Below are 16724 nucleotides of genomic sequence, written 5' to 3' on the forward strand. Positions count from 1 at the left end.
CCTGTGAATCATCCTTAATTTCCTTCTCCTTTATTCCTACATCCAGTTGGTGAACTGGTCTTAATTGTACCTCAGAAATTACTCTGATACCTTGATCCTTCTCTCTCACCCCAGAGCCACTGCCTCAATCTTGAAGTCAACGTTTTTAAGCTTTCTTGAACCCTGACCCCATGGTAAGAAATACATTTTGCGGGGCGCCTGGGTGGCTGAGTTGTTAAGTGTCTGCCTTCAGCTCAGGTCATGATCTCAGGATCCTGGGATCGAGCCCCGCATCGGGCTCCCTGCTCAGCGGGAAGCCTGCTTCTCCCTCTTCCACTCCCCCTGCTTGTGTTCCTGCTCTCGCTCTCTCTCTCTCTCTCTGTCAAATAAATAAATAAAATCTTTAGAAAGAAAAGAAAACAAATACATTTTGCATTCTGACCCAGGATATGCCTTCTGCAGTTCGCATTTTTAATAAAATCACTTCTAAGATACCATTTGTAACCAAGAGGAAACTTACTCAAGATTTAAACCTAATAATTAACCACTCATTTTTCTTCCTCATTTCTTTTATTTTCCAGGTCATAAGCCCTCCATTATGTTGAATGGCCTCAAGCTGTCATGCTTTCTATACAAAGTAATTGGTGCCTATGTTGAAACATAGGCACTTAAACATGCTAAATTTTAAGTAAATCCACTTTGTTCATTTTGAAGGTTATTTAAATCTATTGTAGAAGTGAATTTATTAAAAATTCAAATTACCTAGAAAGTGATGCACGAGTAAGTCAAAAAGAAATTTTATGAAGCATTGACCTTTATTACATGGGACTCTGATATTTTTTGTATTCAAATCTATTTTTTTCTAAATGCAGGTTGTGACCCACTAAAATCACTTCAAGATCCACTTATGGGTGGCAACCCCCAGTTTGAAAACCACTGTTGTAGGCTTTTGTGATCACTTGCTTGTCCTACTGCAATTACATCCAACTTGCCTCCTTGTCTCCAGGCTGGTCTCCATGCAGCTACCTTTCTAAAAGAGGTAAGTCTAACCATGTCACTTTTCTTCTAGATAAAACATGTTCTGGGAGACTGACTCCCCACTACCTATAGAATAAAATCCCTGTTCCTTAGCACGGGCACATCAAGTCCTCCAGGAACAGCCCAGCTTCACTTTTCACCCTAATGTCTACCCACTGCTGTCACATGCTCTACCACACCACCCAACGTTTACCTTTCCCCTCACAGACACATTCCTAGCGCCATCCTTCACCACTGCTGTTCCCTCTACTTAACGTGCCCTTCCCCTTCTTATGGGTCTGTTTATCTTACTTTATTCTTCAAGGCCTAAGTGTCAACGTCAATATTTATGTCTCCCTCACCTGCCCCTCACCTCTAAGAGGCTAGCAGATTAACAGCTTCCTCATCTGTGTTCCCATTTGACAACTTTGGCATTGTCATTATCGCTTTCTGTGAGGCTTAAGATGTGCCTATGTCACCTTTCTGATAGGAACCTCTTGAGGGCAGAATATTTTGTGCTATTAGAAGAGATGATGACTATAAAGCATTTGGGAAAGAAGGTGGCAGGATCAATAAACATAAATTCCTTTTCCTTTTCATTCATCTTTGTGTCTTATCATCATGTGGTCATCAATAAATGTGTGCTGACTTCCAGCTCATAACTTAATATTCTATATTTATAATTACTGTATATTAATAACACCCTATTTTTATGTAGTACTTTATAGTTGCATCTGACAAAGTATTTCTGCAAATGTAACCCATTGATTCTGACAATCAGTGGGGTATATGGTCGGACAAATGGAATCCTATTTTACCATGGAAGGAAGACCCAGAGAGGCTGTACTATTGACTAAGGCCACACAGGCAAACGTATATCCAGACCCGACTCAAAGCCACCTGTATCTTGTTCTCTTTTGGGGGAACTACCTGAGGCCACTAAAGCCTTGCAGCCATCCACCTGCCACGGAGCCCCATCCACATTTGGTGAAGTGCAAAGGCTCTCACTAGCTTTCAGTTTACAGCTTTCTGGCTCCAGTCTGACCCCTCCTGAGTGTCAGTCCCACTCCTTCAAAGACAATCGGAATAAAATTCCTTTTCTGAAGATGGCTTCCCCCCAAAAAGGATTTTGGGAGATAGATTTCTCTCTTAAAACCAACAAAAAACCAGACCAACAGAGAAACAGTAATATCTGAGGCAGTTTGTCCACTAACAATGGAGTTTCAGTCAAAAATCAGGCCTAGGTTTTGTAGGTGTTTAAAAAAAAAATTTAGGGATGTGGCAGGGCTCTAGGAACTTACTGTAAATATCTTTCTCTTTCACTCACTTGGGGGAGATAAAGGGTGACAAGGATGACAGACACAAAGCATCAAATGATAAATCCTAAGGTTCATTATTTATTTGTTTATTTTTTGTTTTTTTTCAGTAGGCTCCACACTCAACTTGGGGTTTGAATTCACGACCCTGAGATCAAGAGTCGCGTGCTCTACCAACTGAGCCAGCCGGGGGCCCTACGCTTCATTTTAACAAGTGGAAGGAAAGACAATCCAGATGTACCCAATGTCTATTATGTCCTGGTGACTCAATATACATATTTTATCTAACCCTCACATCCCCGATCAACTGTACAAGTACTTCCTTCCAGAGTATTTTCTACTCTGTCTCACACTGTACCACGCATGAAGGAGATAAAGGTGGACAGGGCAGATCCCGCCCCTTTCCCTGCGGCACTGCCAACCTCATGTAGCCGTTCTCAACCTTTCTTCTGTCCTGACACACTTGGGGGACACAGCATAACATCATCCATGCCAGGGACTCATTGTGTTGTGATTTTCAGCTCAGAACACACTCATAGCAGATTGGGAGTGGGGAGGGGTGGATGGGGTTTTGGAGAGCCGGTTGACAAAGCACCCTGAATGGTTCTGATGTATCCCCCTTCCACATGAATAAGGACACAGACTCAGCCAAGTTTAAAGGCACTTAGTATACAGTGTATGGGTGCTGTGATGGGAAAGCAGTTCACTGAGCAAGCTTGGGAGCACCTACAGTGGAGCTGAGTGGAGGTCAAAGAGCCTTCTGGAGGAAGTAACATACAGTGAGAACTAAAGAGTAGTAGGAGCTGTTAGAGAAGGGAAGGGAATGGGATGACATGGTATGGCAGTACCCTAGGAGTAGCTTACGCTAAAGCTCAGAAAAACAACGAAAGGATTTGGTGCCATTAGAAGAATTAAAAGAATTTAAGAATGGCTGAAGGGTGGAGTGCAAGCAAGAGGAAAAGCTCAAGACCTAGGTCTGGACCTAGTCTTGAGGGGCTTTGTAACCCATGCCCTGCTTCATTCTGAGGGCAGCAGAAGCCATCAAAGGGGATATGAAGGGGATATGGCTGCACAGTGAAGAAGGTTTTAGGGGCTGGTAGACAGAAGGCAGCTAACAGCTTGACCACGGTAGGAGCGGGCCATTAATTGGATGTATTGGTTAAGGGAAAGAGGAATTAGCTAGGTTTTGACTTCAACACCTGGGTGGGGATAGACCTTTTCTCGTAAGTGGCTGGGAGACAGATAATGACCAGTTCAGTTTGGAACATTTAAGTTTGAGGTGTCCAAGTGGGGACTTCTATATATAGTCAAATACACAGATCTGGAGCTCAGAAAAAAGACCTGGGCAAGGGGGGAGGACTCCAAAAGGTAGCCAGGCCCATGGCCAGGATAAATCATCTACGGAGAGTGTGCTGAGTGAGAAGAGACGGCCGAGGCAGGGATTCTGATCTTTTAATAGCAGCATTTAAAGAACTAGAGGAGGAAGTGGAGGTAGCAGAGGAGAATGTGAGGAGCAAAGCTGTCTAGCAGCGGACGCGTAGCAGGTTACCTTCCATTTCACAGATGAGGAAACTGGGTCTCACATTTCACAGCTCGTCTAAAGCCTTCCAGCTGGGATGGGGCAGAATTGAGCTTCAACCTCTATCAGGTGTCTGGCTTTCAAATCACTTGTTTCTATTAGAAGCATACCTTGTTTTATTACACTTTGCTTTATTGAACTTGGCAGATATTACGTTTTTTTAACAAATTGGAGGTTTGTGGCAACCCTGCATCGAGCAAGTCTATTGGCACCGTTTTTCCAACAGCATATACTCACTTCAGGTCTGTGTATCGCATTTTGTGTAATTCTTGCAATATTTCAAACTTTTTAATGATGATATTTGTTATGGTTATCTGTGATCACTGATTACCACTTGCTGAAAGCTCAGATGGTTAGCATTTTTAGCAATAAAGTATTTTATTTATTTTATGCTTCAGTAATCACTACACCCAATGTGGGGCTCGAACTCACAACCCTGAGATCGAGAGTTGTGTGCTCCTCCCACTGAGCCAGCCAGGTGCCCCAGCAATAAAGTATTTTAAAATTAAGGTTTTAAACGGAAAAACACTGTTTTTTAGACATATGCTATCGCACACTTAATAGACTACAGTATAGTGCAAACATAACTTGTATGTACACTGGGAAACCAAAAAATTCCTTTGACCCGCTTTATTATGACATTTGCTTTATTGCAGCGCTCTAGAACGGTATCTGCAGTATCTCCCAGGTGTACCCGTGCACACAGTTGTGGTTGTATGAACAGGCACAAACTCATCCCTCTAAACCTTTCCTCATTTGGATTTCCCTTCCCAGACACTAATCACAATCTTCCAAAAACACAGGCAGTTTCCCTTCCCTGGCTCTCTCTGTTGCCTAAATGCTAGTGAAGAGAGAGAAGGCAACCAATGGGGAAAACAAAGACTCATCCGACCTTGAATTAGGCTATCTGCTAATTCTGAACATGGCCTCCATCCTAATTCACATGGCAATCTCACTCAGTTCTTTAGGTTCCCTATATGCTTAATGGGGAGAAAAGGATTTCACATTATCCAATGGGCTGAGCTAAGAATGAGGTGCTATATAAAGTTAATCATTAAACAGCTTATAAGATACTGTTGCAAACAGTGCAATGAGAAAATTAGCTTAGGTAACTTCGGTTTTCCCAACAGTCTCTTTTACATAAAGGGACTAAACCTGCTAATCCTGCCACTTGACACCCACCACGTTTAACCAAGACTAGGTTCGGGGTTTTTTTGTTGTTGTTGTTGTTTTTAGTAATCTTTACCCCCCAACATGGGGCTAGAACTCACGACGCTGAGATCAAGAGTCGCAGGCTATACTGACTAAGCCAGCCAGATGCCCCATGACCAGGACTAGGTTTATTGTAGTTCACAGGATACCAGGGATGAATAAAGGCCCTTGCCGTCTTGGTGTGAGGACAGGTGAGCCTGGAAGTTCCCCAGACCACAGTCGTCTCCCCCATAGAGTTGGCACAGAGAGGTTAACTGTGGGCTTTGGAGTCAGACTGCCCGCGTGCTCCCATCCCCCTGGCTAGTGGACGCCAGATTCTTGGAATCAGTTTCCTTATCTGTAAAACGGGGTAATAGTACTCACCTCATCCAATTCCTGCGCGATAAAGTCTGACAAAGCACTCAGCAAGCTGCACGGCACAGAACAGTCAATAATCATTAGCTATTGTCACCACCTTTTTTGTGTTAAGCTTTGCCCAGGGGTGGAGTGGGGCAGGAACCTGGAACTGGTTACTAAGGTTACCTTGTAATGACCCTGAACTGGGGAGCGAGGGAGCCCCAGAGCAGGTGAGGCTAGTGTCAGACTCAACATTCCAAGGGGCAAAAACGCACCGGGTCACAATACTTTCCTGCTTCATGCCCGTCAAGAGATTTCTAAAGGGCAGCGACAAGGCCCCAGAACATGGGCCCCCGGCAGAGAAGAGGTTTCTTGTGATCATGTGCTGCGATACTGAGAAATAAGATCCCTGACAAGGTGTGGAGAACTCGTCCATTTCTACACATTGTTGGGATTTCTCCCCATTCACCACCTGCTTTCCTGGGGTTGACGCGAGCTCGCGCTAAACTAAGGACAGCAGCTGAGCACTCCGTGCTGGCCCCCACCCCCTCCTGGAATTTAGGAAATCCATCTAAGCGCCGGGCTATCTTTGAAAGGAATTAGCTGTGGCTTCTAAGGAGCTCGCCGGGGAGGGCTACGTGTAGCCGCTCAGGCCAGCCAGGCGAGGAGTCCCCAAACGCCACCCCCCCCGCCTTTGAGTGAACCCCGCAGCGCCGCACAGCGGGACATCCAGCGTCCCAGCCGGTGGCCAGCGAAACCTTTCCAAGAAATAAAGGGGGAAATTTGGGAGAGGAAGAAAGCCAGCCCTGCAGATGCAACGGCTGCAATTTGGGTCTCTTCTCTCTTCTGACGTAATGCCAGCTTCCTGCTTTCGCATTGCAGTGTGCAGTTTGCTGGCTGGGAAGTCTTTAGATCAATCGACTGAAAGCCAAGATAATCACTGCCACTATCTTGCAGTTTATTTTCCGCGAATACACTAGAACTGGTCCAATAACCCCGCCCCCAAATTCCACGACTTTTGGCTTTTCAAGCCGTATTGTTCTCCCCTCCCCCCAGGAAGGCCGCCTCTACCGAGCACAGCCCAGCAACCAGGAAACGGCGCCCGTTTGTGGCTCAAATGTGGGGCCGGGGCGGGGTCGGTTCAAACGTTCTGCCCCCTTCTCACCCCCCAGCTTTTGTGAGATTCCACATGCCTGGCTTTGTTTTAAGTAAAACTGTTGCTGAAACTGCAGCATTTCCTCCCCCTCTCCAGAAACCGAGGCTGGGAAGTGGGTAAAAACCACCGTGGAACGTGCTCGGACTCTCTTCCACGTCCCACACCCCCACTGGGATGGGACCAGCAGCGACCGCTCCGCCACCTCACGCGCGCCGGGGTAAATGCACCTCCACAGCCTCCGCCGCCGACACCGCCCAGCCGGGCCCGGGGAGACTCCCAAGGGCTCTTTAAATACGATCTATAAATACTACGGGCTCTGGGCGCGCGCGTCAGGGCAGACTCGGCTTTCTATTGGCTGTCGTAATCTTGCTTATTTGCATAGCCGGATTGCTCAACCGGGCGGCGACCTCTGCCTAGCGCGCCCCTCCTCCTCAGCCAGCGCGCGGGGCCGCGCGGGCGGGCGGGGACAGCGGAGTGGCGGTCGCGCCGCCCGGCGACCGGCGCGGAACAGCGGCGGCGTCCAGAGTCGTTAGAACTGGGGAACCTTTTAGGTCTTGAGTCGTGCAGGAGCCCTGCGGGATGCCGGTTGTTTCCCAGAAGGATCAGTTTTGAGAAGCCGAAAGTCGGCCCTTTTAGACTGGATTTTTTTGCTCTCTCCAGAAAGAAAAGGCACGAAGTTTTAAGGGTTTTAACCCGAGCAAACGCTCGGGGTGGCTCGCAGAAGCACCACGTGGGAGTTGGACACGCATCTAGAGTCCTGTCCAATGACTTGCGACTTGGGGTGTTCAAAAGTGGCTTTTGCCTGATCCCTAGTAAGACCTCAGTAGCTTGAAAACGAAACAAGGAGGGTTCAGAAAATGCAAGATGTAGGATTCCTCCTAGTTTAAATCTAAGTCTTTAAAAACGAGCCAATTAGCTAATAAAAAGCGGCGATGCGGAAACTTTCCCCTTTGCGGTTCTTGCAGAAGAGAATCTCTTGTAGCAATTGAAAATGTGCAGCAACTTGACCCTGCCCGGAGTTGGTTCGCTCTGGGGAGAGAGGTGGTGGTGGGGGGGAAGGTCAGAGAGGGAGGAATAGAACATGATTTGAAATCCAGGAAGCAATCCGATGTTGTGGAGAGGCACAGAAGATTCTATCCAGAAAAAGCCGTAGATCACGCGAGAAATATGAAGCTATTGTCGTATATTAATAGTCGGATGTTACAAAATCATTTATCTCTTCAGGATGTGAACTGAGAATAGAGACTTTCAGCTGTTCGTTCCAAACATCTTAGGTAGAATCTGTCATACAGTGAATTCTTTACATTCGAGTGGGTAAATATGGTGACTTTATTCCTTCATTTTGTTTTAAAATGTTCTGCCCTTAAAGCTCGTACAGCATATTCTAAAGTTCCAAGCCTTTCTGTAACAATATCCGGGATGACTGCTGGAAGTATATGTTGGTGTCTTACACCTCTTTGGTCCTCAGTAAGTATTAGCGGAATGAATCAATCAGACAAATACATTTATTCAGAAGAGACTAAGCATGCGCTAAAGTCAAAGATCTCATTAAATTGTATTTCATAAACGTTCCACTTTGACATCCTTCTCCCCTAAATAAAACTCAGAGCCCAAACGTACTTTTTTTTTTTTAAGATTTTATTTATTTATTTGACAGAGAGAGACACAGCGAGAGAGGGAACACAAGCAGGGGGAGGGTGAGAGAGAGAAGCAGGCTTCCCGCCGAGCAGGGAGCCCGATGCGGGGCTCGATGCGGGGCTCGGTGCGGGGCTCGGTGCCAGGACCCTGGGATCACGACCTGAACTGAAGGCAGACGCTTAACGACTGAGCCACCCAGGAGCCCCCTACTTTTGTTATTTGAAAACAGAACTTCAACTACTGTTCCTTGGATTCTAGCGAATATGCTACCCTAAAAGCCTTTTAAAAAGAATTTCGGATTTTAACAGAAGAGCGCCCTCTGCTGCCAAATGGTTTATGGGCAACGAGCCTGAAAAGTAAAACGCTTGGGGTGTGCCATAGTATACAAGTCAGTTTATGCTTTAAAATCCGTATTAGAACAAAAGATGGACTTGCTTCATAATCATTATTCTCTACATTAACAGGTACTAATGTAAGAAAAAGTGCCTTAATCATCGAAATACTTTTTCCAATAATGTTAGTATGAATCATCAAAGTTGATTTGAATACAGTCTACTTGCAATCATCTTACACCAGCCTTTCTCTTCTCAACTTGTTTCTCTTAATTAATTAGTGTTTCTAATTTCCCAAGTCAGGTATGGATGCATTTACAATCTCTGCCTTCTTGGTAATCATCTCTTCAATACAAAGACTGTCATTTTATTGTAGTATCTGTATATTTATTGCATTTGTACAGTATTTTCCCTAAAGTTTTTTTAATGTTACTTTTTTTTTTGCTAATTCATTTATTGGTTTCCTTGTTAATATGCCCAGATGAAAAAAGATTTTGAAAAGCCCCCAAGTAACTGTGTAAGTTGAAAACTGCACATCTCAGCTGCCACTTCCATTGGCTCTCATTTTTTAGAGGTGCTCATCTTGAGGAAAGAACTACAATCAGGGGTTAGCTGCTGGGACAGCTTTGAGTCAGTAGGAGGTAAGAGGCTAACTGGTAAACCACAAACGAAGAGATAAGGGAGGTGTCTGTCTCCGGCTGTAAATGCTAATATGGGCATTTCAGCTGTGTTCTTTACAATAAGCACTTTACCACCCTTTATAGAAACATACAGATAATGATCACGGATTATCCTGTGGTTCTCAATTCTCTCTCAGTTGCAGAGGCAGAAATGGAAATAGAGTTTATTATTATGCTGAAAAATGTATTTAGAAGAAGCTCAAGTACTCTCCAGGGCTGGAGAGAGACTCTGTGCTTGTGTAAGCAAGACAGACAATCCAGAACTCTTAACAGGAGTGCCAAGCACTCTGGCTCCTGGGTGAACTGGCTTCCCTTTTCCCAGCTAATGGTGCAGGAACCGTATTTTTTTCACACGGATGACCCTGTGGTCACCACACCTCAAGCCAGCTCTAAAGGTAGAAAATGGATGTGGGTGCCATGAGAATATTCCTGGCAATATGTTTGCCTTCTTCCCCATTTATTTAGTGATAATTACAAATTGTCCTCTTTATAAAAGTTCACATCTCTGTCGTGCACACAGAGTTGGTAAAAATGTCAAGGCTTAAGGGCAGATTGGATACTGGACAAAAGATTTATGAACTGGCCCAGCTTCACTGCAGTTAGGTCAGCACACCCCTGAGATTCTGGGGTGATTAATGAATTAATTTGCAGTGGAGTGCAGTGCTGGCTTCTCTGGTCCATGGACTGAAGGATGGTCTCTAACTTGTATTCCCGCTGCCCTTGCTCACTGACAGGGAGATCATCTGACCATATGACATGAGTATGGGAGTATGTGCCTTAACTATTGAGGAAAGTGTGAAGTACATGTTTATTAAGCTTGGGTTGTCTTTCCATATTGACATATGACTCGAGTTTCATATATGTTGTCTCTTAGGAGCCCATAAATTCTGGTTAAAGTCAAAATTACTTTTGTTTTTATAAAAATGAATTTACAATAAAATCCACTTGACTTTTATGATTTATAGTTACTCTTTCAAAATTATGCTTCCTCATTCAAACCCAACTTCCTTTATGTAATTTTGCTCTGTATGTCAGATGGCCTGAAGAATACTATTAGTAGGATTACCATTTAATGAGAATTTAGTGTCTACCAGGGACTATACCCAGGTTTCTTGCAATCCTTATCTTAAAAGGGTAGCACTGTTTCTGTTTGCATTTTACAATGAGATAACTGATCTTTAGGGAGGTTACATAACTTGCTCAAAGTTAGTGTCAGAGCTGGCCTTCAAACTGAAGCCCATCTACTCCAGGTCAAACCCTCAGAGAATACTGCAAATATATAAAATTAAAAATAAAAGTTATAGGCCCAATACTAACCACTTTTTATAGTATGATAGAGCAGTATTTCCCGAATTATGTATCAGAGAAGGTTAGTTCCATATGACATATATGAATGACATAAAGAAAAAAGAAAGTTTCCACGATCCAGTAAGTTTTGGAAGTAACGGTTTGAACAGTAGAACTGTACAACGTTCGTGAGAGCCATTCGTATTGTAGTCATCGTGGATTTATATAGTTGTTACAGGATTTTTCCAGGAGATGGCAAAAATGTGTCCTGAATAGGGGAATGTTCTGTTTTGCACAATGGTGCCATTTGGACTCTCATTGGGGCCAGAGGCGGGAATAGTATGAAATGCCTGACACCTGGATACGGCCCCATTTTTTATGTATTGCCAACATCATCACTTTCTGGTGTTTTTTTACGGTGATAGATTATTTGTATCAGATAGACTTTAAAAAGAGCTAATTATTTTTAGGGTTTTAAATGCCTCATGCTATTACTTATTACACCTAGAAGATATGTTTGGAACACTAAAAGATTTTCTTGCCAGTAAGAGACTGCACAGTGTGTTATAAGAACACTGGAATGATGAAGTGTAAAATTATTTTCAAAATCAGCCAGGAACAGGTAGTTGGTTCAAGTGAAAATAATTGAAATTTGTAATGAATGTGCTAATACATGTGCATAAAATCCATTTGTTTAAACTTCTTGAAGGGAGAGGCTATTTTTGTTTCCTTATCCTTGCCAAATGCCTGGCCCATAGGAGGCGTTCATAAATGTATTAAATGTTTACTGAGTATTTTCTTTGTACCAGGCATGGTTCTGTCGTGGATACTAGAGATAAGAGTGAAAAAGTGGGTTTTTGTCCTCAGGGAGCTTACATTTTATTGGAGAGAAATACACAATAAGTGGAGAGGGGGAAGTGAAGTCATGCAGTGGGTACTACACAGTGGAAAAGTTGTAGGGCCAAGGGATCAAAGTTTTCAGTGAGGCCAAAGAATTTTTGAAATTCTTTGTCTAAGTAAAGGCGCTAGGAAGGATAACTTTTTGGGAGGTGGTATAGTGACTGGTAACTCTGAGGTGAAGTTACTTTAGAAGTAAGAGGATTAGTGGAAGATGAAAGGTTTCCTGGAGAGGAGGCCTGAGCAGGCTTGATGTTGAATGGGACAGCACCTGGGTGTTGCAGTCGTTGGGAACGGTGACAGGAGCAGAGTGGACAGGAAGATGGTGAGCTCTACGCCTCAGTCTCCTGGGAAGCAATTTAAGAGATTGTCGATGACAGCACGGGGAGGGGTAGGCACTCGTTACATTGCATGGGATGACTTCATAAAAGCTGGAGTTTTTCAGGAACAAAAGAAGAGAAATGACTTGAAAAGGACAATTTATATAAATTCAGGTCAAAGGTAAAGAAGGTGAGGGAACAGTCGGGCAGACACGTTCCTAGGAGCAGCCAGATTCCACTTCCGCCACGACTGATGGAAACACGTATTTGTTGAATGAATAAAATTTAAATCTTCACAGAGACTGAATGATTTTGGATAGTTTTTAACTTAGCCTTTTAAGATAATTTATGTTTAAACTAATGCATATTCCAATTCTCCTTGTTCCTATTTTCATTCATGTTTCAATATACTCCTAAGGATAAAAGTTGGAAATAGAAGAGAGATTTCTGAATTTAAAAGTATATGTTGAGAGGGCAACTATCATTTTTTACTTCATGCACTTCAGGATTTTAAAGTTTATTACAAGTATCTAGTCCTTTTATAATAACATGAAGGTGAAAACAAAGTATGTTTCTTTACCATAAATATCTGAAAATCAGGCCATCAAAAATTAAAATGGATATCTTGAACAACTTCCCTTTCATTCCTGAGCTAGGATAATTTCAGAAAAGAAAAGTCATCAATATGTTTTTGTAGATTGTTCTGCCATCTCCATTCCCCTACCCAAACAGGAATTGTGGTTGGATTTTTTCCAAACAACTGAGTAGCTACTCCTTTCTCTTTGTGGAACAAGGAGCTCTAAAGACTTTTCATATCATATCCAGGTTCTAGTGGATGTTTACCCATGTTAAGGAAGTGCATAGAGGGGTTCTGAGGAGAAAAAACTGTTCTCTCTGCTTCCTATTTTCCAAGTAATTGAGTCACTTGTGTATTGTGCCAGTGAGCTCTACCAAATCTTTTTATTTGTTTTGTTTTTCCAGCTTTATTGAGACATAATTGACAAATAAAAATTGTACATAAATAAGATGTACAATGTGATATTTTGATATGTGTGTGTGTGTGTTGTGAAATGATTGCCACATTAAGGTGAGTTAACACATCCATCATCTCACATAGTTGTCATTTGTGTACGTATGTGCTGAGAACATTAAAAACCTACTGTCCTAGCAATTTTCAAGTACATGATACAATATTGTTCACCATAGTCACCATGCTATATGATAGATCCATCATCTATCATTAAGGTGAGTTAACACATCCATCATCTCACATAGTTGTCATTTGTGTACGTATGTGCTGAGAACATTAAAAACCTACTGTCCTAGCAATTTTCAAGTACATGATACAATATTGTTCACCATAGTCACCATGCTATATGATAGATCCCCAGAACTTAATCTTATAAAAAATCTTGTGTAAAAATAGAACTACCATATGATCCAGCAATTCTACTCCTGGGTATATATCTGAATGAAATGAAATCACTATCTTTAAGAGTTATCTGTACCCTTGGGGCACCTGGGTGGCTCAGTCGGTAAAGCATCTGCCTTCGGGCTCGGGTCATGATCCTGGAGTCCAGGGATCAAGCCTCATGTGGGGCTCCCTGCTCAGCGAGGAGCCTGCTTCTGCCCCTCCTCCTGCTCCTTCTCTCTCGTGCTCTCTCTCTCTAATAAATAAAATCTAAAAAAAAAAAAGAGTTATCTGAACCCTCATGTTTATTACAGCATTATTTGTAATAGCCAAAACATGGAAACAACTTAAGTGTCCGACAACGAATGAATGGATAAAGAAAATATGGTGTATATATATGGTGGAATATTATTCAGCCATAAAAAGAAGGTTGCCATTTGTGACAATATGAATGAACCTTGAGAGCATTATGCTAAGTGAAATAAGTTAGGGAAAGACAACTACTGCGTGATCTATGAAATCTTTGGGTAAATAATTCGATAATACTTTAGGCTGAATATTGCCTCCTTTTGGGTTATACTTTATCAACAATAGGTAAAAACATGCTTATTTAATAAAAATAATAACAAAAATGAGCATATACTATGTGTAAGGCATTATGCTAAGCACTCACCTTAGAATATCTCATTTGATCCTTGTAACAACTCATTGAGGTAGGTGCTATTGTTGTCTACTTGACAGATGAAGAAACTTAGACATAGTGAGAATAAGCAGTCTGTATTGTGAACCATTAGGCTATACCGTCTCTCTGTTTAGGTTATTCAGTAGACATTTTCATTTTTGCTGTGTTTTAGAGCTGAGATTGTCACTAGAACTGGATATTTCTCCTAAAGGGCTTTAGGGAAATGTATTTAGGGTAGAAGACGTTTCAAATTTCCATAAAAGATCATCTCAAAATGACTATATAGTGACAACAATAAATGATGTTTTTTATAGTGTAGTGAGTGCGATTCATGATATTGTTTTATGTGCCTTGAATCCAGACGTGTTAAGAGTAACTGAGACTCTTTAGGGGAAAAAAAAAAAAAGAAAACTGGAAAAAGAAAAAAGGAAGAAAAAAGAAAGAGCATATTAAAAATCCCCAATGATTTTGAGTAACATATCTGTATCAGAATTCTGTCAGAAAAGGGGCAGCATACTCAGCTGAGATTGTCTTCCCCCCCAGCTTTATTGAGGTATAATTGACAAATAAAATTTTTAACTATTTAGGGTATATAGTGTGATGGTTTGATATATGTATATATTGTGAAATGACCGCCACAATCAAGCCAATTAACACATTCATTACCTCACATAGTCCTGATTTGTGTGTGTGTGTGTCTGTGGTGAGAACATTTAAGATCAGTTTTCTTGGAAAGTTTCAACTATGTAACAGAGTATTATTAACTATAGACACCATGCTATACATTAGATCTTCAGAACTTACTCATCTTGCATAACTGTGGACTTTTTAAAAAAGTAGTATTTATTAAAATGATTATTTACAGAGATGTGAATGGCTTAAGGGATTAAGGGACTCAATAAGAGATGCTCAGGCACCAGGGATTAATAACAGCGGAAATCTGAAGGGCAGGAGAGGAAAGGGTGTTATCAGAGCTGATGAGATCTTGGACATGACTTCTAACAAGAAGTACGGTTGTTGAAGGACCAGCCACGGCCAGAGGGGATGAGGTGACACATAAGCAGGAGGAATCGACACTGCCAACTAAACGGGAAGGGCAAGGGACCGAGGTAGGGGTGAGGAGTTTCCTACCACAGGGGTTATTCTTCCGGAATACAGAGCAGGACAGGGAATAGATCTGGGAAGAAACTGAGAGAAAAGGCCACTTATTTATCAAGAACAGACCCAGGAGTGATAAGCTAGAGCCCACTGAGTCTCCATTATTTAGTAGGAGCAAAGCTGCATCCAATAAATGGCAAAAACCTTAGGAAATAACTGAGATCTATAGAACATGATTATAGAGCTGAACTATAGTGAGAGACACTTTGGTATATAAATCGCCAATTAGTCAGCTTGGCCTGCCATAACAACATACCATAGACTCAGCGGCTCAAACAACAGGGATTTATTTTCTCACAGTCCTGCAGGCTAGAAGTGCCGGATCAGGGTGCTAGTATGGTCGGGCTCTGGGGCAAGCTCCTCTCCCGGCTTGTAGAGGGCTGCCATCATGCTCACATGACCTCTTTTTTTGTGCATGCTTTGGTTGGGGGCAGGGAGGAAAGACAGAGAGAGAAGGAGAATGGGAGGGAGAGTGCTCTTCCTCTTCTTATAAGGATTAATCCCATTGGATTAGGGCCTCACCCTCATGACCTCATCTAACTCTAATTACTCCTCAAAGACCCCATCTCCAAATATCCTCACATTGGGGGTTATGGCTTCAAGATATGAATTTTGGAAGAACACAATTCAATTGATAGCAATTGGGATCTTTTTCCCTCCTTTTCTATTAAAAAAAAAAGTTAAGGGCGCCTAGGTGGCTTAGTCAGTTAAGCGTCTGCCTTCAGCTCAGGTCAGGATCCCAGGGTCCTGGGATCGAGTCCCACATCGGGCTCCCTGCTCATTGGGGAGCCTGCTTCTCCCTCTGTGTGCTGCTCCCCCTGCTTGTGCTCACACTCTCTCTCTGTCGCTCTCTGTCAAATAAATAAATAAAATCTTTTTAAAAAAAGTTAAGAATTTGTTTTCTGATATTTCCTTTTAAACTTTTTATTGGGAATCATTTTAAAGATTTTTTTATTTATTTATTTGAGAGAGAATGAGAGACAGAGAGCATGAGAGGGAGGAGGGTCAGAGGGAGAAGCAGACTCCCTGCTGAGCAGGGAGCCCGATGCGGGACTCGATCCCGGGACTCCAGGATCATGACCTGAGCCGAAGGCAGTCGCTTAACCAACTGAGCCACCCAGGCACCCGGGAATCATTTTAAACTTTAAAAAAGTTGCAAATAGAAGATAGGGAGTTCCTATACACCCTTCACCGACTTCCCCTAATGTTAATAATTCATATAACCATTGTATAATCATCAAAACCAGGAAACTACCATTACTATAATACTATTAGCTAAACTTGTTCAAACTGCACCAGTTTTTCCCCTAACGTCCTTTTTTAAATTCCAGGATTCCATACCAAATTTAGTTGTTTGTCTCCTTAGTCTTCTTCAGTGTGTGACAATTCTTCATTCTTTCCTTGTCTTTAATGACATTGACCTCGCTGACGAGTACTGGTCAGTTACTTTGGAGAATGTCTCTTATTTTGGGTTTGTTTGGTATTTTCTCAAGATTAGATCGAGGTTGTGCATTTTTGTCATGAATACCCCAGAAGTGACCTTGTATTTTTCTCTGTGTATCATTTCAGGGGACACATAATATCAATATGTCTTTAACTGGTGATCTTACCCTTGATCACTTGGTTAAGGTGTGTTTCCTGGGTTTCTCCAAGAAATGTTACGATTTTTACCTTTATAGATAAATATCCTTGAGGAAATCAGTCTCTGATTCTTGATTGTTCAG

General features: G+C 42.4%; 1 protein-coding gene across 3 annotated transcripts in view; it reads right to left on the bottom strand.

The window, feature by feature from the left end:
• Positions 1-11410: 11410 nt before the first annotated feature.
• LMNTD1 (lamin tail domain containing 1) overlaps positions 11411-16724 on the bottom strand; it is a 512641-nt gene continuing 507327 nt past the window's right edge. For all 3 annotated transcript variants that reach the window (XM_078075784.1, XM_078075778.1, XM_078075783.1), the window contains one exon: positions 11411-11860. In XM_078075784.1, coding sequence (XP_077931910.1) covers positions 11852-11860 — 9 coding nt within the window. In that variant the 3' untranslated portion in view covers positions 11411-11851. The remainder of the gene's footprint in view (positions 11861-16724) is intronic.

The sequence above is a fragment of the Halichoerus grypus genome, chromosome 6 (assembly GCF_964656455.1).
Source record: "Halichoerus grypus chromosome 6, mHalGry1.hap1.1, whole genome shotgun sequence".
NCBI classification, from domain to species: domain Eukaryota; kingdom Metazoa; phylum Chordata; class Mammalia; order Carnivora; family Phocidae; genus Halichoerus; species Halichoerus grypus.